This window comes from Schistocerca piceifrons, chromosome 2 (genome assembly GCF_021461385.2).
Source record: "Schistocerca piceifrons isolate TAMUIC-IGC-003096 chromosome 2, iqSchPice1.1, whole genome shotgun sequence".
NCBI classification, from domain to species: Eukaryota; Metazoa; Arthropoda; class Insecta; order Orthoptera; family Acrididae; genus Schistocerca; species Schistocerca piceifrons.
This window is the reverse complement of record NC_060139.1, coordinates 199,850,411-199,872,993: the sequence shown is the minus strand read 5'-3', so window position 1 is coordinate 199,872,993 and position 22,583 is coordinate 199,850,411. Positions and strand designations below refer to the sequence as shown.

Sequence of the window (22,583 nt, the reverse complement as noted above, 5' to 3'; positions counted from 1 at the left end):
GTACTGGGAGATGAAGAAGCTTGCACAGGATAGAGTAGCATGGAGAGCTGCATCAAACCAGTCTCAGGACTTAAGACCACAACAACAACATGCAATTATTCACAGTTTATATAAGAGCAGACACTAAAATACTCTAGATGTTTGTTTCTTTTTTTAGGAAATGCATAATTACAGATGTAGCAAATGTCCGTTGCCTCAAGAAAAGGAAACTAGTTAGCTTTGTCTCGTGATGAAATCAACTGGACATTTATTTGAATTGCTATAGAAAAACTGTGGAAAACGCATCTGCATAGTTGCGCTTTTACATGTAAACATCTATCTCCAACTATGACTACCATCTCCTAACAGCTTTTGCCTCATCAGTTGGTCCATGTGCATCAGTCACATCATCAGTGATTGGGTAAGGGCAAGCTTCAACAGTTGTTATATGACAGTATTGCAAGGTTATTGATTCATTGTGGTCTGTAGACCATTTAAGAAGAATCCTCTGGGATTATATGAGTCACCAACCGTGTTTTTAATGACCAGGATTGTGAGAAACGTACAAACCTCTACGAAAGGAAAATTTCAACTTCAGAACGGGTAACAAAATTTATTTTATTGTGTAGAAGCTGAATTGAAGCTATAGATTTGTTGTAAGTGTTCTGGACAAGAGCAGTGCATTATATGTAAACGAAACCACATACGTTTAGGGATCAAGAGTATAAGAGGAAGAAGCATAGATTTCCTTCAACTATTGGCGCTCTTTAGATTAATATGCAATCTGAAGTAAAAACTTCAAAGAGCTAAAATCGCTGTAGCACAGCATTTATTTTGATTACCAGTTTCAGTAAACTATGTTGCCATCTTCGGTTATGTAAAGCATAACATGGAAATTCTAATCACATTGGGATCAGATATAATGAGGTGTGATACATTTTTATATAATGTGTATATAGACCACATACCTCATGGAATAAACTTCAGTGACTCTCAACCATGTGCACATTATACCACGCCATATCATTAAAAAAAAGACTTTGAAGAACATGAAACAGAGTAAAATGAATATGCTTTACAACTAAAGTTTTAAGACCAGAAGATGACAGCATGGTCTGTTGAAACCAGTTGTCTTAAAAAAAGAAATATTTTATGCGATCCTGGCTGTTGAATGGTTTCTTAATCTTTGTAAAATACTGGCACCTAACCAGTTCCGCCAACAATTCCAAAGGCGGCGGAATTGGATACAGATCGATATTTGGTTAAGCGTTAGTGGTAGACTTACAGTCACCACAAATTCCAAGGGATCTATTTGGCTTTCTAACTATGGGCATGGGCGTTGCCAACTGGCTACAGAATATTATCCCCACACTTTGAAAACTACCTTGTTCCGCTTTAACCTGACTGCACGTGACGAAAGGCACTGGACGTCCGTTACAAAATTTGGCGCCGCTGACTGCTTCAAGGATAGGTAGGCTTGTACACTCTACAGTAGTGTCAAACAATTGCTTATATTCCACGTGTAAAGTATCGCATTCGAAACGAGATTCACTTGATATTCAATTCGGAAAGCGAAAAGTGTCTAAGCGGAAATATTAGTTGTCCTCTAAGAGTTGACTACTAGCAGAGTTATTGACGAGTTACACTTTTATTCTTAACTTGGACTTTGGACTTTGATCTGACCCTGCAGCGAGATCGACTGGCAATAGCAAGAGGACGTTGTGAAAAGTAATGCCTCCGAATTTCTTATGTGAAAACTCTTAAAGCTTTTTAAATAAAGTAAGCATTATAAACATTCTACATCCTTATTCTTCATGTATGTATATTTATCTCTCAACATAGTCACACTGGCGGTGAACACAGTTGTCGCAACGAGCGCTGTACACCATTACTGTGCAATGTTTGTTGATAGAACCATAATCACACCTGATTCCACCTCCAGTGCCTGTTTCCTCTTACACCGTTTGGCGGCGTGCAGTGTAGTGTGCTGCATCCTGCAGGTATAATTTTACTGACGATTATCAATTTTACTTCAGTTCCAAAGTCTATGATTTCAATATGGCTTTAAATATTATCTTCTTGCGAAGTATTTTATTTGGTGAGAGGTTTTTGCTCGTAAGTCTATTGGTCAGTTACTGTATGTATTTGTTCGAATTACCTGATAAAGACACCAATAGCCGGTGTCGAAACCACGTTAAAGTACACTGCTGGCCATTAAAATTGCTACACAAAGAAGAAATGCAGATGATAAACGGGTATTCATTGGACAAAATATATTATACTAGAACTGACATGTGATTACATTTTCACGCAATTTGGGTGCATGGATCCTGAGAAATCAGTACCCAGAACAACCACTTCTGGCCGTATAACAGCCTTGATACGCCTGGGCATTGCGTCAAACAGAGCTTGGATGGCGTGTACAGGTACAGCTGCCCATGCAGCTTCAACACGATACCACAGTTCATCAAGAGTAGTGACTGGCGTATTGTGACGAGCCAGTTGCTCGGCCACCATTGACCAGACACTTTCAGTTGGTGAGAGATCTGGGCAATGTGCTGGTCAGAACAGCAGTCGAACATTTTCTGTATCCAGAAAGGCCCGTACAGGACCTGCAACGTGCGGTCTTGCATTATCCAGCTGAAATGTAGGGTTTCGCAGGGATCGAATGACGAGTAGAGCCACGGGACGTAACACATCTGAAATGTAACGTCCACTGTTCAAGGTGCCGTCAATGCGAACAAGAGGTGACCGAGACGTGTAACCAGTGACACCCCATACCATCACGCCGGGTGATACGCCAGTTTGGCGATGACGAATACACGCTTCCAATGTGCGTTCACCGCGATGTCGCCAAACACGGATGCGACCATCATGATGCTGTAAACAGAACCTGCGTTCATCCGAAAAAATGACGTTTTGCCATTCGTTGAGTACACCATCGCAGGCGCTCCTGTCTGTGATGCAGCGACAAGGGTAACCGCAGCCATGGTCTCCGAGCTAATAGTCCATGCTGCTGCAAACGTCGTCGAACTGTTCGTGCAATTGGTTGTTGTCTTGCAAACGTGTAACCAGTGACACCCCATACCATCACGCCGGGTGATACGCCAGTTTGGCGATGACGAATACACGCTTCCAATGTGCGTTCACCGCGATGTCGCCAAACACGGATGCGACCATCATGATGCTGTAAACAGAACCTGCGTTCATCCGAAAAAATGACGTTTTGCCATTCGTTGAGTACACCATCGCAGGCGCTCCTGTCTGTGATGCAGCGACAAGGGTAACCGCAGCCATGGTCTCCGAGCTAATAGTCCATGCTGCTGCAAACGTCGTCGAACTGTTCGTGCAATTGGTTGTTGTCTTGCAAACGTCCCCATCTGTTGACTCAGGGATCAAGACGTGCCTGCACGATCCGTTACAGCCATGCGGATAAGACGCCTGCCATCTCGACTGCTAGTGATACGAGGCCGTTGGGATCCAGCACGGCGTTCCGTATTACCCTCCTGAACCCACCGACTCCATATTCTGCTAATAGTCATTGGATCTCGACCAACGCGAGCAGCAATGTCGCGATACGATAAACCGCAATCGCGATAGGCTACAATCCGACCTTTACCAAAGTCCGAAACGTCATGGTACGCATTTCTCCTCCTTACACGAGGCATCACAACAACGTTTCACCAGGCAACGCCGGTCAACTGCTGTTTGTGTATGAGAAATCGGTTGGAAACGTTCCTCATGTCAGCACGTTGTAGGTGTCGCCACCGGCACCAAGCTTGTGTGAATGCTCTGAAAAGCTAATCATTTGCATATCACAGCATCTTCTTCCTGTCGGTTAAATTTCGCGACTGTAGCACGTCATCTTCGTGGTGTAGCAGTTTTAATGGCCAGTAGTATAAAATCTCGTTGCAACTAGCTGGCTGTACAAATCATATTCTTATATGGTCGCTGTTTCATAGCCATGTTTAAAATTGTAGGAACCACACGTCTGCCGGCAACGATTCATCCCTATCAAAGTGAAGTCATCGAAGGTGTTCTTTAAGTTTTTGAAATGGGGGAGATCGATTGCAGTGAACCGAAGGTGTGGGATTGCTGCAGATGTTGCAGTGTTCGTGTGTGGCATTGTCATGCTGAAGGAGAAGGTGCTCAATGTATGGACGAATACTTCCAATTCGAAACTCGGTTATCATATACTGTTTCTGTTGCTGTTTCTGCTGTGGGCTACAGATAGGTGCGGCAACTGTCGTCGTAGGAAAGCACCACGCGAGCAGAAATGATTAGCGACCATGTTAACACAGTAAACAGATGCTTTACTTAATTTGTATTTCTGTTCTGTACGAAGACTCATTACAAATGAAGCAACAAGAAACAGTCCAGCTCAAACAGTAGCAACAACGATATGTTGGAGCTGCAGATAGACGGTGTCTGCATGGTGCACCGTAACGAAGTGACTCGGAGCACTAGTGGGCTGAGCGACTGCCACTGGCCATTCTTTATCATGGTGGCAGAGGGCGCTCGTGGTCCAAAGCCTCTGGAGGTGTGACTCAGTGGGCGTGCCCCATTGACTCCGCCAGATCCCGCACGACCACCAAAGGTGTTGGAAGAAAACTTGCAATTCCGTAGGCAACTGTCATACGCTGATAGGGTGGTATTGCAGTGAAGAACAAAATGACATAAACGGACCTCCCAAAGCTCGTCTGCCTCATCAAGGCAAGCGAATTGCGGAAGGGGAGACGAGAAAGCTGCAGCTGCCGTCTGTTGTCGGTTTTATAGCAGTCGTAACAGCAATTTCTACTGTTGCTGGCAGAATTCGCAATAGTTTTCTTCATGTCTCTGTTGCTGTAGTTGTTGCTGTTCCAGGTCAAATTGCTGCTGCCAGAACTTTTGGAACTCGGGTCCATCCTTCATTGAGAAAGTTCGCATCACCACGTTTCTGTCCTGCTCTACGTAGAGAGAACACGGTTTATGGTCACTTGCACTAGCGGCAACAATCAGGTGCTTCCCGAGGTCGATGATATTAGTAGGGCCACATTATTCCTGGCGCATTTTATGGCTTTTTAATTGGTTGAATTGCCCTTCACCCCATCCCCCTCCACCTCTCCTCCTCCTTTTCGGTCAAATGTGTGACTGGGAAAACCTGGTGTAGTCTATGACATCACTAAAGACGGTGGCAGGAAAATGGTGGAACATGACGTTACTATAGCAGATAGTTGGTGGCGCTACAGTCACTTATCCCCTCCGGGTCCTACTAGCTATCCGACATTCGTGGAGTGGAAGCCTTTCGAAGTACCTGTAGCTACGTTTCTCTACTTCTTCTTTATTCTCTTTATTGTGTGATGGGAAACACCTGTGGCTGCTGCAACTTTCTCTAGCACACTTTTTGATGGAATTTTTACTCCCTCCTCTGCCACGTCAAACATTAATTTTAAGACACTGGACACAGTCTGCCATGCTTGATGTGAAGCACTTTTCCTGCGCATCAGGTGTATGTAGACATCGATGCCATGTTGTGTAGAACAGAAATGATAGCAATTAGAATGCTCGAAGTACACAGATCCGCCGGTGACATACCAGAGACCATTGAATCGGCTACCGGTAACAGCTCAGGAAGTGACACGAAACTGGGGTGACAGCGCCTTCAGAATGAAGGGATGGATTCACCCAGTCGCAGGGACCATATAAGGGGTTCATTAGGGGTTCATTACTATTCGTTAGCGCACTGGAGCAGATATAATTTCGATGGATTGCTCACGCGCTGCCTGCGATATGGAATATCTATGCTACAATAGAATCGCAGGTCAGAGCAGTGTTGGCAGTAAGTCGAGTTTAGTAGCTCGCAGAGAGTGGTCGTGTTTTGTAGCCCGCACAGAGCACATGAGTTATGGAGTTTGGGAAGGGAAATGCAGCGGTTGACTTTTGTTGGGCCGGTCGTGCAGAACGATGGTGGTGACTGAGCGATGTGGTATAAGGTAATAAAAAATAATAATAATAAAATAAAATAAAAATATTGTTGTTCTTTGTTGCCACGCGCTATGTTAATTGCCACAACTGATTTAACCTCAATTGTAATATTAAAGTTCCATGTAATTCCTTACAGAAATGTTTCAATAATAACTTCTGTTCTGAAGAAAACTTTTGCCAGTCATTTACCTGAGTTTAAAGATTTTACGAATTTTTCCTGTGCATACTTATGTTGATTAAGCAAAATAAAATCAGTTGTTTTCCTACAAATGAAAATCTAGTGGCCAGCATTGCACTTGGCTGTGCCAAAAATTTCTTATAGGAGCAGATATATAGATAGCGTTATCCGGCGATATCATTGAGAGGTAAGAATTTTTCAGTTTATTCAGGATGATGAAGCAGCGCTGCTGACGTCAAAACTTATTAATCTCGAGATGCAGTCAGTCTTTAATGGAAGGTCACATTAAAACATGAAATTTTATCATTGGAAAGAAATTTTTCTACTGGGAACTTAAACGAGATTTTTCTGTTGGGACGTTACACTAAATGTGAATATTATAATTATTTTTCTGTTGGGAGGTTACAACCAGAATTCGTTTCTGCGTAGAGACAACGTTAACTTGCGCGATCTCTAAGGACCAATTTCACTGGATTCATTTTCCTGTCAGTTCCAGTGATGGCAAGGTTTTCAGTGCAAGTTAGCCAGCTCTGTAGCAGTGTGATGGTAACCAAGACAGTAGGCAGTTCATGACTGGATGTGTCATGGAATAAAGCTGTGAGGAACGAGCAGAAAAACTTGGGAAGTGTTGCGTAATACATCAGCTCCACATCGTTGATAGGTGGCTCACGCTTTGAACGTATGCTGTAAAAATATAATTTTATTTGACTAACACCACCACCATAGCAAATCAGCTACAATCACTGATTACTTGTGAGATTCCACATACTTTACGCTAAAGAACTTACTCATTTTCTAGCAATAGCTTTTCGTAGGTAGCTGGAGCAATGAAAGAGACCAAACAGTTTGAGAAAACAAAGCGTAGTCCATTCCAGTTTTTAGGAAAGGTCGCCGGGCAGACGCACTTGATTATAGGCCTATACAGCGTTTTATACCAAGGAATTATTCACTTTTGGAGAACGAAAATTTCCCCTACAAAAGTCAAGATTAAGCTCACTTTGTTCGTCCAAGAGACCCAGAGTTGTACACAACGGTGACAAGGTTGGTGAAGTGTTCCTTGATTTCTCTGAACATTCTATTCTGTACCAGTTCCGCGCTATTTGGTGAACAAAATAAGAGCTTATCGAGAATAGGAACTATATTATTATTATTATTATTATTATTGTTTACTAGTTTCAGACCTTCTTTCAGACAGAGCTGTCTACAGGGGATGTCAAATTGATTACATACTATTAGATTTCCAGAGGGCATTTGCCAATGCGATGGAATCTACAGATGTCGGGGCTACTTCTGGAGTACTCCGAGGGAGTGTTATATGGTCGTTTCTGTTTACAATATACATAAATCATCTAGTGGCTAACATAGGTTGCTTCGATTGCGGACGATGTCAATAGGAAGGTTGCATGACACTAACGCAGAGTTACTAAGCACAGTTTTCCGAAATTCCATAGCCAAAGAAGAGGAAGTAAGTATCCCTGAATTCTAATCAAGAACAACTGCCAACATGAGTAGCTCAGAAGTGATATCCTTGGCGTAGCGAAGCAGCTTAAATCACTTAATAAAGAAACGGTCTTCGTTCCCGATTGTATACCAGTCAGGTTCCTTTCGGTGTATGCTGATGCAATAGCTCCATACTTAGCAATCAATGAAATCGCTCCATCGTCGAAGGTCCATACCTAAAGACTGGAAGTTGTCCAAGTCGCACCAATATCCAAGAAAGGAAATAGGGGTACTCCGCTGAATTACAGACCCATATCGCTAACCTCGAATTACAGTAGGACTTTTGGAATATGTGTGAGTTAAAGCATTGTGGGTCACCTAGAGAACGATTTATTAACAAAGAGCCAACACGGATTCACAAAATAACGTTCTTGTGCAACATTAACTATTCTTTATATTCTTTATTCTTACGAAATAATAAGAGCTATCGACAGGGTATGTCAAATTGATTCCATATCATTAGATTTCCAGAAGGCTTTTGTCACCGTTCCTCAAAAGCGACTCCTAATCAAACTGAGTGTCTCTTGAGTACATCGTAGTAACTGACGGAAAGACATCGAGTAAAACAGTAACTGGCATTCCTCAATTAAGTATAACAGGCCCCCTGCTGTTCCTGAGCAACGTAAACGATTTAGGAGTCAATCTGAGTAGCCCTCCCATATTGTTTGCAGATGGTGCTGTTATTTACTGTCTTATAAAGTCATCAAATGATCAAAATAAACTGCTAAATGATTTAGACAAGATATCTGCTTGGTGTAAGAAGTGGCAATTGACTCTCTGTAATAACAAGTGTGAAGTCGTCCACATGAATACTAAAAGTAATCCGCTAAATTTCGGCTACAGGAAAGAACACAAAAATCTAAAGCCTGTGAATTGAACCAAATACTTAGGGATTACAGTTACGAATAAACTAGGTTGTCACGATCACACAGATAATGCAGTGGGGAAAGCAAACCAAAGACTGCGATTTACTGGCAGAACACTTAAAAAATGCAACAGGTCAACCAAAGAGAGTGCTTACTCAACAACACGGATTCACAAAATAACGTTCTTGTGCAACATTAACTATTCTTTATATTCTTTATTCTCACGAAATAATGAGAGCTATCGACAGGGTATGTCAAATCTTCTGTAGTACTGCTGTGCGGTGTGGGATACGCATCAGACAGAACATCAAAAAAGTTCGAAGAAGGGCAGCTCGTTTTGTATCATCGCGAAATATGGGAGAGATAGCCATGTACATGATACGCGAGTTGGGGTGACAATCATTAAAGCAAAGACCTTTATTTCGTTGCGGCAACCGCCAACTTCGTCCTCAGAATGGGAAAATATTTTGTTGACGCCCACCTGCATAGGGAGGAGTGGTCATCACGATAAAATAATGGAATCAGAACTCACACGGTAATATTTAAGTGTTCGTTTTTCCCGCGCGCTGTTCGAGAGTAAAACGATAGAGAAAGAGGTCGAAGGTTGTTCGATGAATCCTCTATCAGCACTAACTTGCGTATTACTGTGTAATCATGTGAATGTAGATGCAGATTTAGATTCAGTCTACGTAATAAACTGGCGAATTATTATATACAGGGTATAAAAAACAATACCTCATCTACTATGTATGTTTCCCTATTATTTGTCGAAAGGAATCTGTTCACAGGGGGTTAGCATAAAAATAAATATGAAACACCGTCTCTAAAATGAAGGAAGCAAGATTAAGGTTTAACGTCACTGTGAGGACAATAGAGACGGAGCACAAGCTCAGATTAGTGCAAGAACGCGGAAGGAAATCGGCATTCGCCTGGAGTGATTTAGGAAAATCACGGAAAAGCTAAATCAGAACGGTTGGACGCGGATTTGAATCGCCGTGAGTAAAGGAGGGTAAATAGTAATATATACAGGTGTTGTTGTAGTAGGACGAAAATGGTGTGTGGTTGACTGAGGCGATCCGGAAAACGTACTAGAAACGAGCGTTGTGCAACCTTACGATTACGTAGCCCACCGAGAAGCGAGAAACTTTAAAGTGATTCCGATCCCCAAACGTATTTTATACGCAAACGGTACATTTCTGGACGTGGGTTTCTTGTCAAAACTTGACCTATGATGCCCCCTCTGCGACCCCATGAAGCCCAAATAGGAATTTTAAAACATCGTTTATTCACAAATTATAACCTAACAAACTGTATGGTGCAAGTGATGAGAAGCATAATTTCAGTCGAACTTAGAAGATAAATAATGCTGCTATAAAAGTTGAATTTATCCTTACCCATGACTGCGCTCATAAATTTCCCTCTTTCGCTGGTTGGTATCCACCTCGAGATCATGTAGTTGAGGGATGGCCAGCAGACGCCCTAACGACACAGAAATACATATGCTATTTCTCATCAAGAATTTCCTTAAATAAAATCCTTTACCGGACCAGTAACCAACTACATGGGTCATTCTAAAAACGAAGAACGCTTTTACGTGAGCCTCGCTATTCTTCCACCGCCATCGCCAACGTCTCATAGATTTTCCTAATCGTTGGCGTCAGTATGACTAACAGCAAGCAGGAACGGTAGTTTACTACTTACTTGTGTGATTTTAAAAGGTGTCCAAAAATTAACTATCCCTCTAAGTGCGAGGCAACGACCTTGCCGCAGTGATACACCAGTTCCCGTCGGATCACCAAAGTTAAGCGCTGTCGGGCGTGGCCGGCAGTTGGATGGGTCCGGGGCCAGATGAGCTGTTGCCATTTTTCGGGGTGCACTCAGCCTCGTGATGCCAACTGAGGAGCTACTCGACCGAATAGTAGGGGCTCCGGCCAAAGAAAACCATCATAACGACCGGCAGTGCGGTGTGCTGACCACACGCCCCTCCTATCCGCATCCTCAGTGAGGATGATACGGCGGTCGGATGGTCCCGATGGGCCACTTGTGGCCTGAAGACAGAGTGCTCTAAGTGCGAGGTTCGTACTATAATATGGTATCTTAATTCCAAAAAATTCCGCTTTATCGAAATTTACAGCCCGATAACTGAAGTTATGAAAATGTGATGAATTAAGCTACGGTTAGAAAATCTTGCACCTTGTTTAATGGCAGACCGAAGAATTTTCGTGATGAACGATCAGGCCGACCTTCTGTCTGACGAAGGAAACATCAACAGGATAGACGCTTCACTGTTGATTGGCTGAGCATGCGCTTTGGCTCAAATGGCTCTGAGCACTATGCGACTTAACTTCTGAGGTCATCAGTCGCCTAGAACTTAGAACTAATTAAACCTAACTAACCTAAGGACATCACACACATCCATGCCCGAGGCAGGATTCGAACCTGCGACCGTAGCGGTCACGCGGTTCCTGACTGAAGCGCCTAGAACCGCACGGCCACACCGGCCGGCGAGCATGTGCTTTCTTGAGACTTCATGTCCAGTTGTTTACAAAATTAATTCTGGTGATTCGAGCTATAGAAGAGTGTTTGACAGGTGCGTTCTTCGACTTCTGACAGCTTAGTACAAAACACAACGAATGAGAGTTGCAATGAGTTTCGTACTTGGTACGACGAAGATGGCGAGGACTTTTTGAACAACATTGTCACTGGTGATGAGATTTGGTTTCGCCTTGAAGTCCAGAAGCAAGGCGTCAGTCAGTGGAATGGCATCATTCACGATCCCAAAGAAAACCTTAAAAAGCCAAATAAATCCTGACTTCCTAAAAGTCTACGCCTACCGTGTTTTGTGATCGAAAGTACGTTCTGCTGATCGACATTATGCCCGTAAGAGAGGCCATAAATGGAATGGCCTACTGTCGGGCTCTTCGCCGACCGCGCCGCGCCGCGCGAAACAAACGGCGTGGTCATTGTCCAGACGCACTGTGCTGCTTCTTGATAACGTTCTCTCGCGCTCTGCTACGATGACGATTAGTTTGTTTCGCAGATTAAGCGGGAAGTTTGTCTACGTCCAGCTCATAGCACATGCTTGCCCTCAGTGATTACAATTTTTTTCTCAAATTTAAGTATTTTTTGGGTAGAAAGCCCTATGGAAATGGCAACGAACAGAAAGAGGACGTTACTGAGTCATTAGACAATTTGGAGGCGACTGACAGTGCAGAGGACGTAGAGAAGCTTATGAATCACTGTGACAAATGTTCGAATTTGATCACCGACTGTAGAAGAATAGCTAAGATATTGTAAGGGTACAGACACGTTCCTTAATTTCAAATAACTTCTGGGAACTCAGCCAGTTAACACTTTCAGCGACCGTCGATATTTCGGCGGAAGAACACCCCGCCATTTTCAAGGCAAACTGCAATGGACAGGCGACTTACATGCAAATTTAAAACCTCGGTTCTCGGACTGATGCAGGAAAGATGACACACACACTGAAAACTAGTGCCACCAAAGATGACCAAAGTCAGAGATATCGATAGTGAGACTACGAACTCGCAGGTGAGATAGCATTGATTATGTCCCTCTGTTTGGAATCCGACTCTCTCCTTTGTTACTATCGATACTCTCACTATCGATATCTCTGACTTTGGTCATCTTTGGTGGCACTAGTGTTCAGTGTGTGTGTTATCTTTCCTGCATCAGTCCGAGAACAGAGGCTTTAAATTTGCATTAAGTCGCCTGTCCGTTGCAGTTTGCCTTGAAAATGGCGGGGTGTTCTTCCGCCGAAATATCGACAGTCGCTGAAAGTGTTACCTGGCTCAATTCCCGGAAGTTATTTGAAAGTTGTATACGCGAGGAGCCAGGAGGAACTCAGGTCTCACGTTAGTTAATATTTCACGGGTTTTGTGAAACTGCTGTCTTTATTATAACTGAGTAATCGTTGATAAATGGCTTTTAGATAAGTTTAAGCAGCGTTATTATCATTAGGTAAGATATTGACATGACTCTCGGTGTGTTCAGGTTGGATTTTAATGTCTGCGGTGCTCATTGGCGTCGTGCGGCAGCAAAGACGCTCTTTACACGAGTTTCAGTCATCGCAAGTGGTCGCTCAGATTCTGCAGAGCAGTGCTTCGCGCCATGTAGCTCCCCCTTGGAGAAGCTCCGTGGTTTTGTTACCACAGATCCAAGAATGTAGAACGAAGAGAAGAGAAGAATTTGATGACAGAAATCTATCAGAGGAGATGTACTTGTGAAACGACTAAGTTGTAAACTGAGTTCTAAACTGGCCAATAAACCAGATTGCGTCCAGAGTGCATGGCATGTTCTCCTTCGTAGCAAAAAACGCTTTACGGGATGAACAGGTGGAAGAATTGTCGGTTCCCTCTGGTATAAGATAAAAGCGTACTTCAGAACGGCGGAAACCCTCACAGTATCAAAATATACTGTAAAATAAGTTTTCTTTTATTATGTTAAAAGAAAACGTCTGGAGAAACAAACGTTCTTCTTTTTAGACTGACCCTCATAAATTATATTTTTATGAAGTTTCTTTTCAAAATTTATATTTATTCTAGGTATGAAGGTTGTTCATTTGGCATTTATACACGACCAGATGTTCACATGTATTTAGCTTTCTCAAATAAGATTACTTTATTTCATGTAGAGGACGTACTCACCCCACACATTCCTTGGAATATCCTGAGGGCTACCAAAGCTCTGTAGTCAAGTGATGCAAAAAGTGGTATTAGCAGTGCTGTTAGAGAAATCATAAGGTTGCCCAAGCCAAACACTATCTTTGTGCCGTAGTGCTGGCTAAGCATTCCTCCAGGTACCTGGGCTGCCCAGTACAGCCAGAAAAACGCTCCCATGACAACGTTTTGCTCCTGTTCATCCCAGTCATATCTGTTCTGAAGAAAAAAAATGATTGAAATTCGTACAAGCAAAATAACAAATGCTCAAAAGACGTTCTTCAGCACCCTCGTGACTGCAAAGGATAAGAAAGAGTGTTGTACCTGAACGATAGTGTACCTAGGAACACAGTATTTTTTTTTTTTTTTTGGGGGGGGGGGGGATTTCAGTCTGGTGACAAGAAACTTGAAGGAATAGACACTAGAGATCGCCAAAAGCAGTTTCTGCCGTTTTCTACAGTTTTTGTTGTTGCTAGATATGACGTCGTGCTTTTTACAGCATCGTGTTCTGCACATTTAAGTGCCGTAAAGTACTCTGTTCAAAAGAATTAGAGGAACAAGCGTATCAACGTCGGGATCTATTTTGACACAAGCGATACCTGTGGTCTTACTGAATGGCTTGACATTTTCGCTTTCAATGTAGGCAACATTAAAATCATTCGCCATCTACTGGCTGCGTTATGGATTACAGTGTCAGGTGACCCCTCAGAAGGAAGTGAGTACTGCTGTCCCAGTGTTCTCTAGTGAGATACACAGATGGCAGTTGTCATGTGTGGACGTTGTATTCAACCAAGCACATGCAGTTCGAAATCTTAATGCATTGCAAGTTTCAAGAGCGGTGTGTTTGACTCGAAAATGATGGATTTTCGGTCGTGTTGCTGCACATGCCAATGTCTCTCCATTTGTGACCCACAGGTTGTGGAGACGCTACAGGGAGACGGGTAAATAGACAAGGCGGGTTGGACAACGTCTCCGATGCATTACAACACCGAGTGAAGACCGACATCTGACCATCTCTGTGCAGCGGCTGTGTCTAATCAACTGTAATGAACAGTTTTCGAGAAAGTACCTTACGACCCAGACGTCCTGTTCGAGTACCCCGCTCGACAAGATATCTAGCAGCTCGCCTTCAGTTCTGCCGTTCCTACGCCAGCTGACTTCTTTGTCACTGGCGAAAAGTGTTTTCCAGAGACGAGTCCAGGTATCCGCTGGCGCAAGGCGATGACTGTGTTCGTATGCGGAGACTCGTGGTGAGCGGTGCCTGCCAAATGTTGTTCAGGAAATCGACAGGTTTACGAGGTTCTGCTGTGGATATACTTCAGTGTCGACAGTCACACGGATCTTATTGCTGTCCATGGTCGCCTTAGCTTCTGTAGACTCGTACGGAGAATATCACATAGGCGTCGAGCAGTGAAAAACGCTCACGGAAGACATACACGTTATTGAATCTCTCAAAGTCCAATGAAAAGCACCCAGGATGACCGACTGAATGATAGTTTCCACTTTGTTTTCGACACCTGTCAGACGTTTCAGCTCTTTTTATGTAAATAATCGAGGATGTAATGATGTTTTGTTATGTACTTAATTTGTGAAAGATAGGGGTACACTCCTAAGCCAGAACGATTATGGCGCCCTCTGGCGTTGCGGGCATATGACTCGGTAATAAAAGTACGTATTCGGAGCAGACACGGACGGGGGATCACCCTAGCGAAGATATGGGCTGCAAATTGGGAAATCCATTGAAATAAGTGATTTTGACAAAGGGAAGATTATTATTACGCAGAACTTGTGAACAAAGATATCGAAAACGGCGAAACTGGTCGAATGTTCAATTGCTACTGCCGTGAGCATCAATGGGAAGAGTTAGGACAGTGAAACTACCACTATGCGCGAAGTGGTTGGACGTCCGCGACTCCTCACAGTTCGTTGGGTTCGGAGGCTTTTCTGCTCTGTAAAGTAGGATAGATGGTTATCTCTGGCATCTCTGTGGAAAGAACATAAATACGGGGTGTTCAAAAAGTCTCTCCGCAGTGCCGTATGGTTGTTAGCCGCACGTGCCGTATGCCGAAGTGAATATACCGAAATGAAACTCAGTGAAATACAAATTCTTAATTTATTTAATATTCATTTTTACTTACAAATTTTCACATTAAATGTTGAAAGTGTCCCCCCTGTTATTGAATACACAATTCAATTCGTCTAATCATGTTTCGAAACACAAGCTGTAACATTTCTTCTGTATCAGAAGCAGTGAAAGTGGATATTGCAGTTTTCAATTCATCGATGGATATTGGACGGTTTTTATAGACAGTTGCTTTCACTGCACCCCACATGAAAAGTCAGATGGTGTTAGGTCAGGCGATCGTGGAGGCCAAAGTCCCTGTGAAGTTATGCGATCACCTAAAACATCAGCAAGCATTGACATTGAAACGCGAGCTGTATACGCGGTTGCACCATCTTGTTGAAAATAACCGTCACTTAACACAAGTTCTCCTATGAATGGGTACAGAATATGTAGTATCGTTGTGCGTTTATTGTTTCGCTGAAAAATATGGGACCCACAATCCGACGTCTAGAAATTGCAATCCAAACTCCTATTTTCACAGAAATAAATGGTTCCTCATGAATACATAACGGATTGGCAGTACTCCACATACAAGAATTCTGCGAGCTCATGTACCCGTATAAATGAAACCACACTTCATCAGTGAAAAACGTTTCATTAAGAATATCCCTTCCATTTAGTTGAAGAAAATTTTTGAACCATTGACAATAATGCGGTCTCTTGCCATGATCAGTATTTTTCAGTTCTTGCACGACTATCACTTTGTATGGGAAATGCTCTAATTTTTTCCTTACAGCTGTGTGGGGCGTTCCGACACTAACATCGATTTCCTGGGCGAGTTTTCTTACCGACTTGTTCGGACTCATGGACATTTTATCGAAAATATAGAGCAGTTTATCCTCAGACAAAACGCTAGGCCGACCACTTCTAGGTGCATCTGCCACTGAACCCGTACTTCGAAATTTCTTAATCAAATCTCGCACAGTATCGCGATGTGGGAGTGTTGTCTCCGGGAAAACTGAATTAAATGTTTGACGAACTGAAACTGCATATTTACCTCCAGCTTTGAACACTTGTTCGACTAGAAACACACGTTCTTCAATAGTTAGCATTTTAACAGCGACAAAAATGAAACAAATGAAGAAAGGAACTAAACTTAAACGTTCACGTCAACACGTAACGACACACACCATCGATACTACTGACGCTGCCTGAGATAAACGAAACAGTGGAATGTTGGGAGAGTCCACTTGAAGGGAAGTAACCCAGGCAGGCGAACAGTCATACGGCATGAGCGGCTAACAATCATACGGCACTGCGGAGAGACTTTTTGAACACCCCGTATTTCGGAGCACACCGTTCATCGTACATTGTTGAACATGGAGTTCCGCAGCAGACCAGCCCTACATCTTCACATGTTGACCGAACGACATCGTCAGTGCCGGCCAGAGTGGCCGAGTGGTTCTAGACGCTGCAGTCTGGAACCGCGCGACCGCTACGGACGCAGGTTCGAATCCTGCTTCGGGCGTGGATGTGTGTGATGTCCTTAGGTTAGTTAGGTTTAGGTAGTTCTAAGTTCTAGGGGACTGATGACGTCAGAAGTTAAGTCCCATAGTACTCAGAGCCATTTGAGCCGAGATCGTCAGTTACGATTGCAATGGGCACGAGACCACTGGGATTCGACGGTCGATCAATGGAAACATCTCGGATCTTAGGTGAATCACATTTTTTCCACACTAGGTCGATGGTCGTCTCCACAAACGCCGCCATCGAGGTGAATGACGGCTCTAAACGTGCAGCGCTCCACGGATGCAGGCTGATGGAAACAGTATTACACTTTGGGACACATTCTTCTGCGCTTACATGGGACCTGTGTTGGTAATTGAATTATCTGCATCCCTTCATGCTTGATGTCTTCCTTGACGGCGATGTCATCTTTCAGCAATATAATTGTCCGTGTGCTGGAGCCAGAACCGTGCTTCAGTGATGTCTCCGCGACCAAATTCGCCTGACGTAAATCCTATGGAACTCATCTGGGTCTGTATCGGGCGCCACCACCACGTACACAGATCAGAGACACATTATTTACGTGAATTTCATGACCAGGACGCAGACATCTAATGCTAGACACCTCCTCAAACTAACGAACAACCTGTCTGATCCCTTATACGCAGAATCAGCGATGTATTTCGTTCCAAATACGAACAAACAAGCTACTAAGAACGTGATCATAATGTTTTGGCTCATGAGTGTACAGTTTGGTAACATACCTAGTCCTCAGTTATTGCTCAATGGAGTATGACAGACGTCCAAAGTTACGTTCCCCTATTTCTTCTGAGAATATTTGTTAATTTTTCAGTTAGACAATTTTATGGGAAGTAAAATTATATACACTATATGATTAAAAGTATCCGAACACCTGGCTGAAAATGACTTACAAGTTCGTGGTGCCCTCCATCGGTAATGCTGGAATATGATGTTGGCCCACCCTTAGCCTTGATGACAGCTTCCACTCTCGCAGGCATACGTTCAATCGGTTGCTGGAAGGTTTCTTGGGGAATGGCAGCCCATTCTTCACGGAGTGCTGCACTGAGGAGAGGTATCGATGTTCGTCTGTGAGACCTGACACGAAGTCAGCCAAAACATCCCAAAGGTGTTCTAGGGGATTTAGGTCAGGACTCTGTGCAGGCCAGTCAGTTACACGGATGTTATTGTCGTGTAACCACTCCGCCACAGGCCGTGCATTATGAACAGGTGCTCGATCGTGTTGGAAGATGCAATCGCCATCCCCGAATCGCTTCAACAATGGGAAGCAAGAAGGTGCTTAAAATATCAGTGTAGGCCAATGCTGTGATAGTGCCACACAAAACAACAAGGGGTGCAAGCCCCTCCATGAAAAACACGACCACACCATAACACCACCACCAACGAATTTTGCTATTGGCACTACACACGCTGGCAGATGACATTCACCGGGCATTCGCCATGCCCACACCCTCCCATCGGATCGCCACATTGCGTACCGTGATTCGTCACTCCACACAACGTTTTACCACTGTTAAATCGTCCAATGTTTACGCTCCTTGAACCAAGCGAGGCGTCGTTTCGCATTTACCGGCGTGATGTGTGGTTTATGAGCAGCCGCTCGACCATGAAATCCAAGTTTTCTCACCACCCTCCTAACTGTCATAGTATTTGCAGTGGATCCTGATGCAGTTTGATATTCCGGTGTGATGGTCTGGATAGATATCTGCCTATTACACATTACGATCCTCCTTAACAGTCGGCGCCTTCTGTCAGTCAACAGACGAGGTCGGCCTGTACACTTTTGTGCTGTATGTGTCCCTTCACATTTCCACTTCACTATCACATCGGGAACAGTGGATCTAGGAATGTTTATGTGTGTGGAAATCTCTCGTACAGACGTATAACTCAATTTATCTGACCACGTTCGAAGTCAATGAGTTTCGCGGAGCGCCCCATTCTGCTCTCTCACGATGTCTAATGACTACTGAGATCACTGATATGGAGTACCTGGCAGTAGATGGCAGCACATTGCACTTAATATGAACAACGTAGGTTTTTTTTGGGTGTCTGCATACTTTTGATCACATAGTATACAAATAAAGAAAAGATTTTATGTGGACATGTGTCGGGAAACGCTTAATTTTTAATTTCCATGTTAGAGCTTTTACAAGTACTACACAACATGTGGTTCATGCACGATGGAGCTCCTGCACATTTCAGTCGAAGTGTTCGTACGCTTCTCGACAACAGATTCGGTGACCGATGGATTGGTAGAGGCGGACCAATTCCATGGCCTCCACGCTCCCCTGACCTCAATCCTCTTGACTTTCATTTATGGGGGCATTTGAAAGCTCTTGTCTACGCAACCCTGGTACCAAATGTAGAGACTCTTCGCGCTCGTAGTGTGGACGGCTGTGATACAATACGCCATTCTCTAGGGCTGCATCAGCGCGTCAGGGATTCCATGCGACGGAGGATGGATGCATGTATCCTCGCTAACGGAGGACATTTTGAACATTTCCTGTAACAAAGTGTTTGAAGTCACGCTGGTACGTTCTGTTGCTGTGTGTTTCCATTCCATGATTAATGTGATTTGAAGAGAAGAAATAAAATGAGCTCTAACATGGAAAATAAGCGTTTCTGGACACATGTCCACATAACATATTTTCTTTCTTTGTGTGTGAGGAATGTTTCCAGAAAGTCTGGCCGTACCTTTTTGTAACACCCTGTATATTATTTGAAGTTCTCTATAGTCACACTTCCATCTGAACTGCTAAGGTGAATGTGGAAATGGTCTGTCCAGCTAATGCCGCATTCACGCCATCGCACTGGCCTTTGCTAACCTTCTGCCCACTGCCTCACAATACCTTTTCCCTTCTGTCTTCTGCACGTAAGACTCCTGCTCCATTCATAAGGTGTACAGCCTCCTCCCACCATTTTTTTTTTTGCTTAATTTGATTTCACTTACTGAGTATTAGTGTGTAATAGTTAAATAATGTAACAGATAGACTTTTTCGATTTCAGTCGAATGTTTGTTCCTAGGTATATGACCATGTTGTACCTTGGAACATGCTTCTACATTTGGAAAAACCTTAAGGTTCGCAGCTTCAGGAGAAGACTGGAGCACATAAAAAGTGAATGCCACAAGAGTGTTTAAGTAATAAATTTCTATTACAGATGTGGCTAGAGAGAAAGTTTGAAACGTGTACCCTGTGAGTGTGTGAGTGTGTGTGTGTGTGTGTGTGTGTGTGTGTGTGTGTGCGTGGAGTGCCACATAGGGCGGACTGCACCAAAGTCAATTAAAATTTAACTGCAGGTAAGAAAGTATTTAATCCCGGTCAACTCAAAGTTCGGCTGCTCCAGCCTCATTTAAAGTTCAACAAGCGAGTTAATCGCGTTAAAGGTAACTGGGGCTGGAGGCTCGTTTGTTTTGAATTTATCGCGGTTAAAATGAAGCAAACACATACTGTATTAATACGGCGGCGCGTTTTAATGTTCTAGATACTATAGAATATGAATAAATGTTGTATCTTGACCATAACATATTGCTGTACTTGTGAAAAGCTGAAATCCTTTAGAAGATTACAGGGACAGGAAACTGTATTTCAAACAGAACAGTGTGGCGGTCAAATCAACAAGAGGTGGAATTTCCTACTTATCAGAATAACCCTGTCTCGCTCATGACCAGACTTTTAAGATTAGGGGCAAATGCAACTGGCGCATTTGATACGGATACTGGTGAAACTGCTAATGTGCATAGAACAACGGCGCAAAGAATTACCAGTGATGTATCGGGGATCATAGCAGCAATGTCTCCACAATACATAAAGTTTCCTTCTCGAGCAGAATTAAACATTTTGATGGATGGTTTCAACATACTGGATGGATTTCTTGAGTCCTTGGTACAGAGTGGACTGTATTCACATAAGGGTAGTATCTCCTGGGGGATATGATGCAGAACGTTTCTGCAATAGAAAACCATATTTTTCATTTAACTGCCAAACCATCAGTGAAAACAATTTAATAATACAGGACACTGTTGTTCAGTGGTGTGGATTGAAATTAAACTGTGTTGCTATATTTGACCACACTTCCAGTTTCTGGCTAACACTACACTGTTCCGTTTTTGTGCATTATAAAATTTTCGCATTACAGCCAACCACCTCTAAAAGGAAATCAGTTTCAAATTCTGTGAAATTCGGCGTCCTTTCCTTGGCCTTCATAATTCAGTAACAATACCCCGTTATCATAACAAAATGAAAAGTGAGCGTAAGTACCAAGGAGGCTAGAGGTAAGTACGACTGACAGCGATTATCACTGTCTTTGCATACGTATTGGGCACTTTCCTTTGTAGCACACGGAGTTAACTGTGGACCAATTCTCTCTTAGCTGAACGTGTTTTGCTAACCGGTTTTAACGCTGGTGCGGTGCAGCGACAACTTAATTACGATTAAGCTTTAACCGTGATCATCGCACCCTCAGTTATCTTGTTTTTTAATCGACGGTAGAGCAGTCGGCCCATAGATTGCTCCGTGACACCAGTGGTCAACGGGACAGTGCAGCTTGCACAAACTATTAAGTCTGTTAGCATATGCCGTTGGCTCTTTCCAAGCTTACTGTGCGCATACTTTGAAGGCAATTGGTAGCTGCCGAACTCGCATAATCCAAATGGTATAGTTCGGATATCCAGCTGCTGTCGTAAAACACAAAATATCGAAAATCATCCTTGTAGCAATCAGCCATGACCAACGACACCAACTGTAGGCACTCGATACAGTGTGATACAATTGTGTGCTTCCTTTTTGGAGCCAACTGTGAGCTCTACGGCGATGCAGAAAACTCGAAAGTGTCTTCAAGCGAACAGTTTAGCTTCTGGACCAGTGGTCGTCAAACAGCAGCACGAGGCCTCATGCATCCCAAACCAGGTATTCGTGTGGCCCACTGCTCTCGGTGTTTTTTATAACATGCTTCTAGTAAATAACAGCCAAATCGAAAGACGTCACCTAACGTGTAGAACTTCTTAAGAGTGTAGTTTCGCTGCTCGATAACAAACAAAAATACTTACAGAGACAGTAGTATTTTAAGAAGTGATTATTTTTGATGGACGTTGAATAATTTGGCCGTGAGCTAAGTAGTTGGCTGCTTACCTCAGGGGCAGAGGGGGAAGTAGCGCGGCCACTGCCGTGGAGATGTTTTGTTGTGTGACGGGGGCGGGGGGGGGGGGGTAATGTTTTATTGTCTGACATCCAGTGCTGACAACTCGAATGGCGTACACAACTCATGCCGATCAGCGGCTGTGTTATAAATTTTGACACGGAAGTAATATGGATGTACATTACAGGCTCGGCAATCTTCAAATGCTGTGCATATTTTTACCAAGGAATTCGAAATTAAATTAACGCTGTTGTAAGACAACGCAATGAGTAGAAGAAAAACGACTTTCAAAACTTGTGAACGTGTCTCATACTGCATGATACATTTAAATACAAGTATAATCAGTTAACCATACGCTCACATAGCCAACACAACAACACTGCGTCATGCAACTGCTGAAGGTGGCAGCAATCAGAAACAAAGAGCTATTAACATGAAGTTATCCGAATGAAGCTGACTTTCAATGAACAGTACTTTGGGGCAGGTGGTAAACTTATCAGGTGGTAAACTTATCGCACCTTTAATATAGCTACTCTGCACCAGACTAGCGGGCTCATGTCATACTACACATCTGAGCCATTGCGGCTCTCTTGTTATCGATAATTCATGCATGGTTTGTCCACTAGGGTTTGGCAGATGGATGCTGGTGCGTTCTGGCGGCGAATTTGGGG

At 43.4% G+C, this 22,583-nt stretch overlaps 1 protein-coding gene across 1 annotated transcript in view; it reads right to left on the bottom strand.

Moving 5' to 3' along the window:
* The window catches only part of LOC124777846 (sialin-like), a 148,540-nt gene that overhangs the window by 69,806 nt on the left and 56,151 nt on the right, over nt 1-22,583 (bottom strand). The window contains exons 3-4 of the mRNA XM_047253379.1: nt 13,155-13,385; nt 9,882-9,966 (exon numbers count right to left, since the gene is read on the bottom strand). Of these exons, the coding sequence (XP_047109335.1) occupies nt 9,882-9,966; nt 13,155-13,385 (316 nt within the window). The remainder of the gene's footprint in view (nt 1-9,881; nt 9,967-13,154; nt 13,386-22,583) is intronic.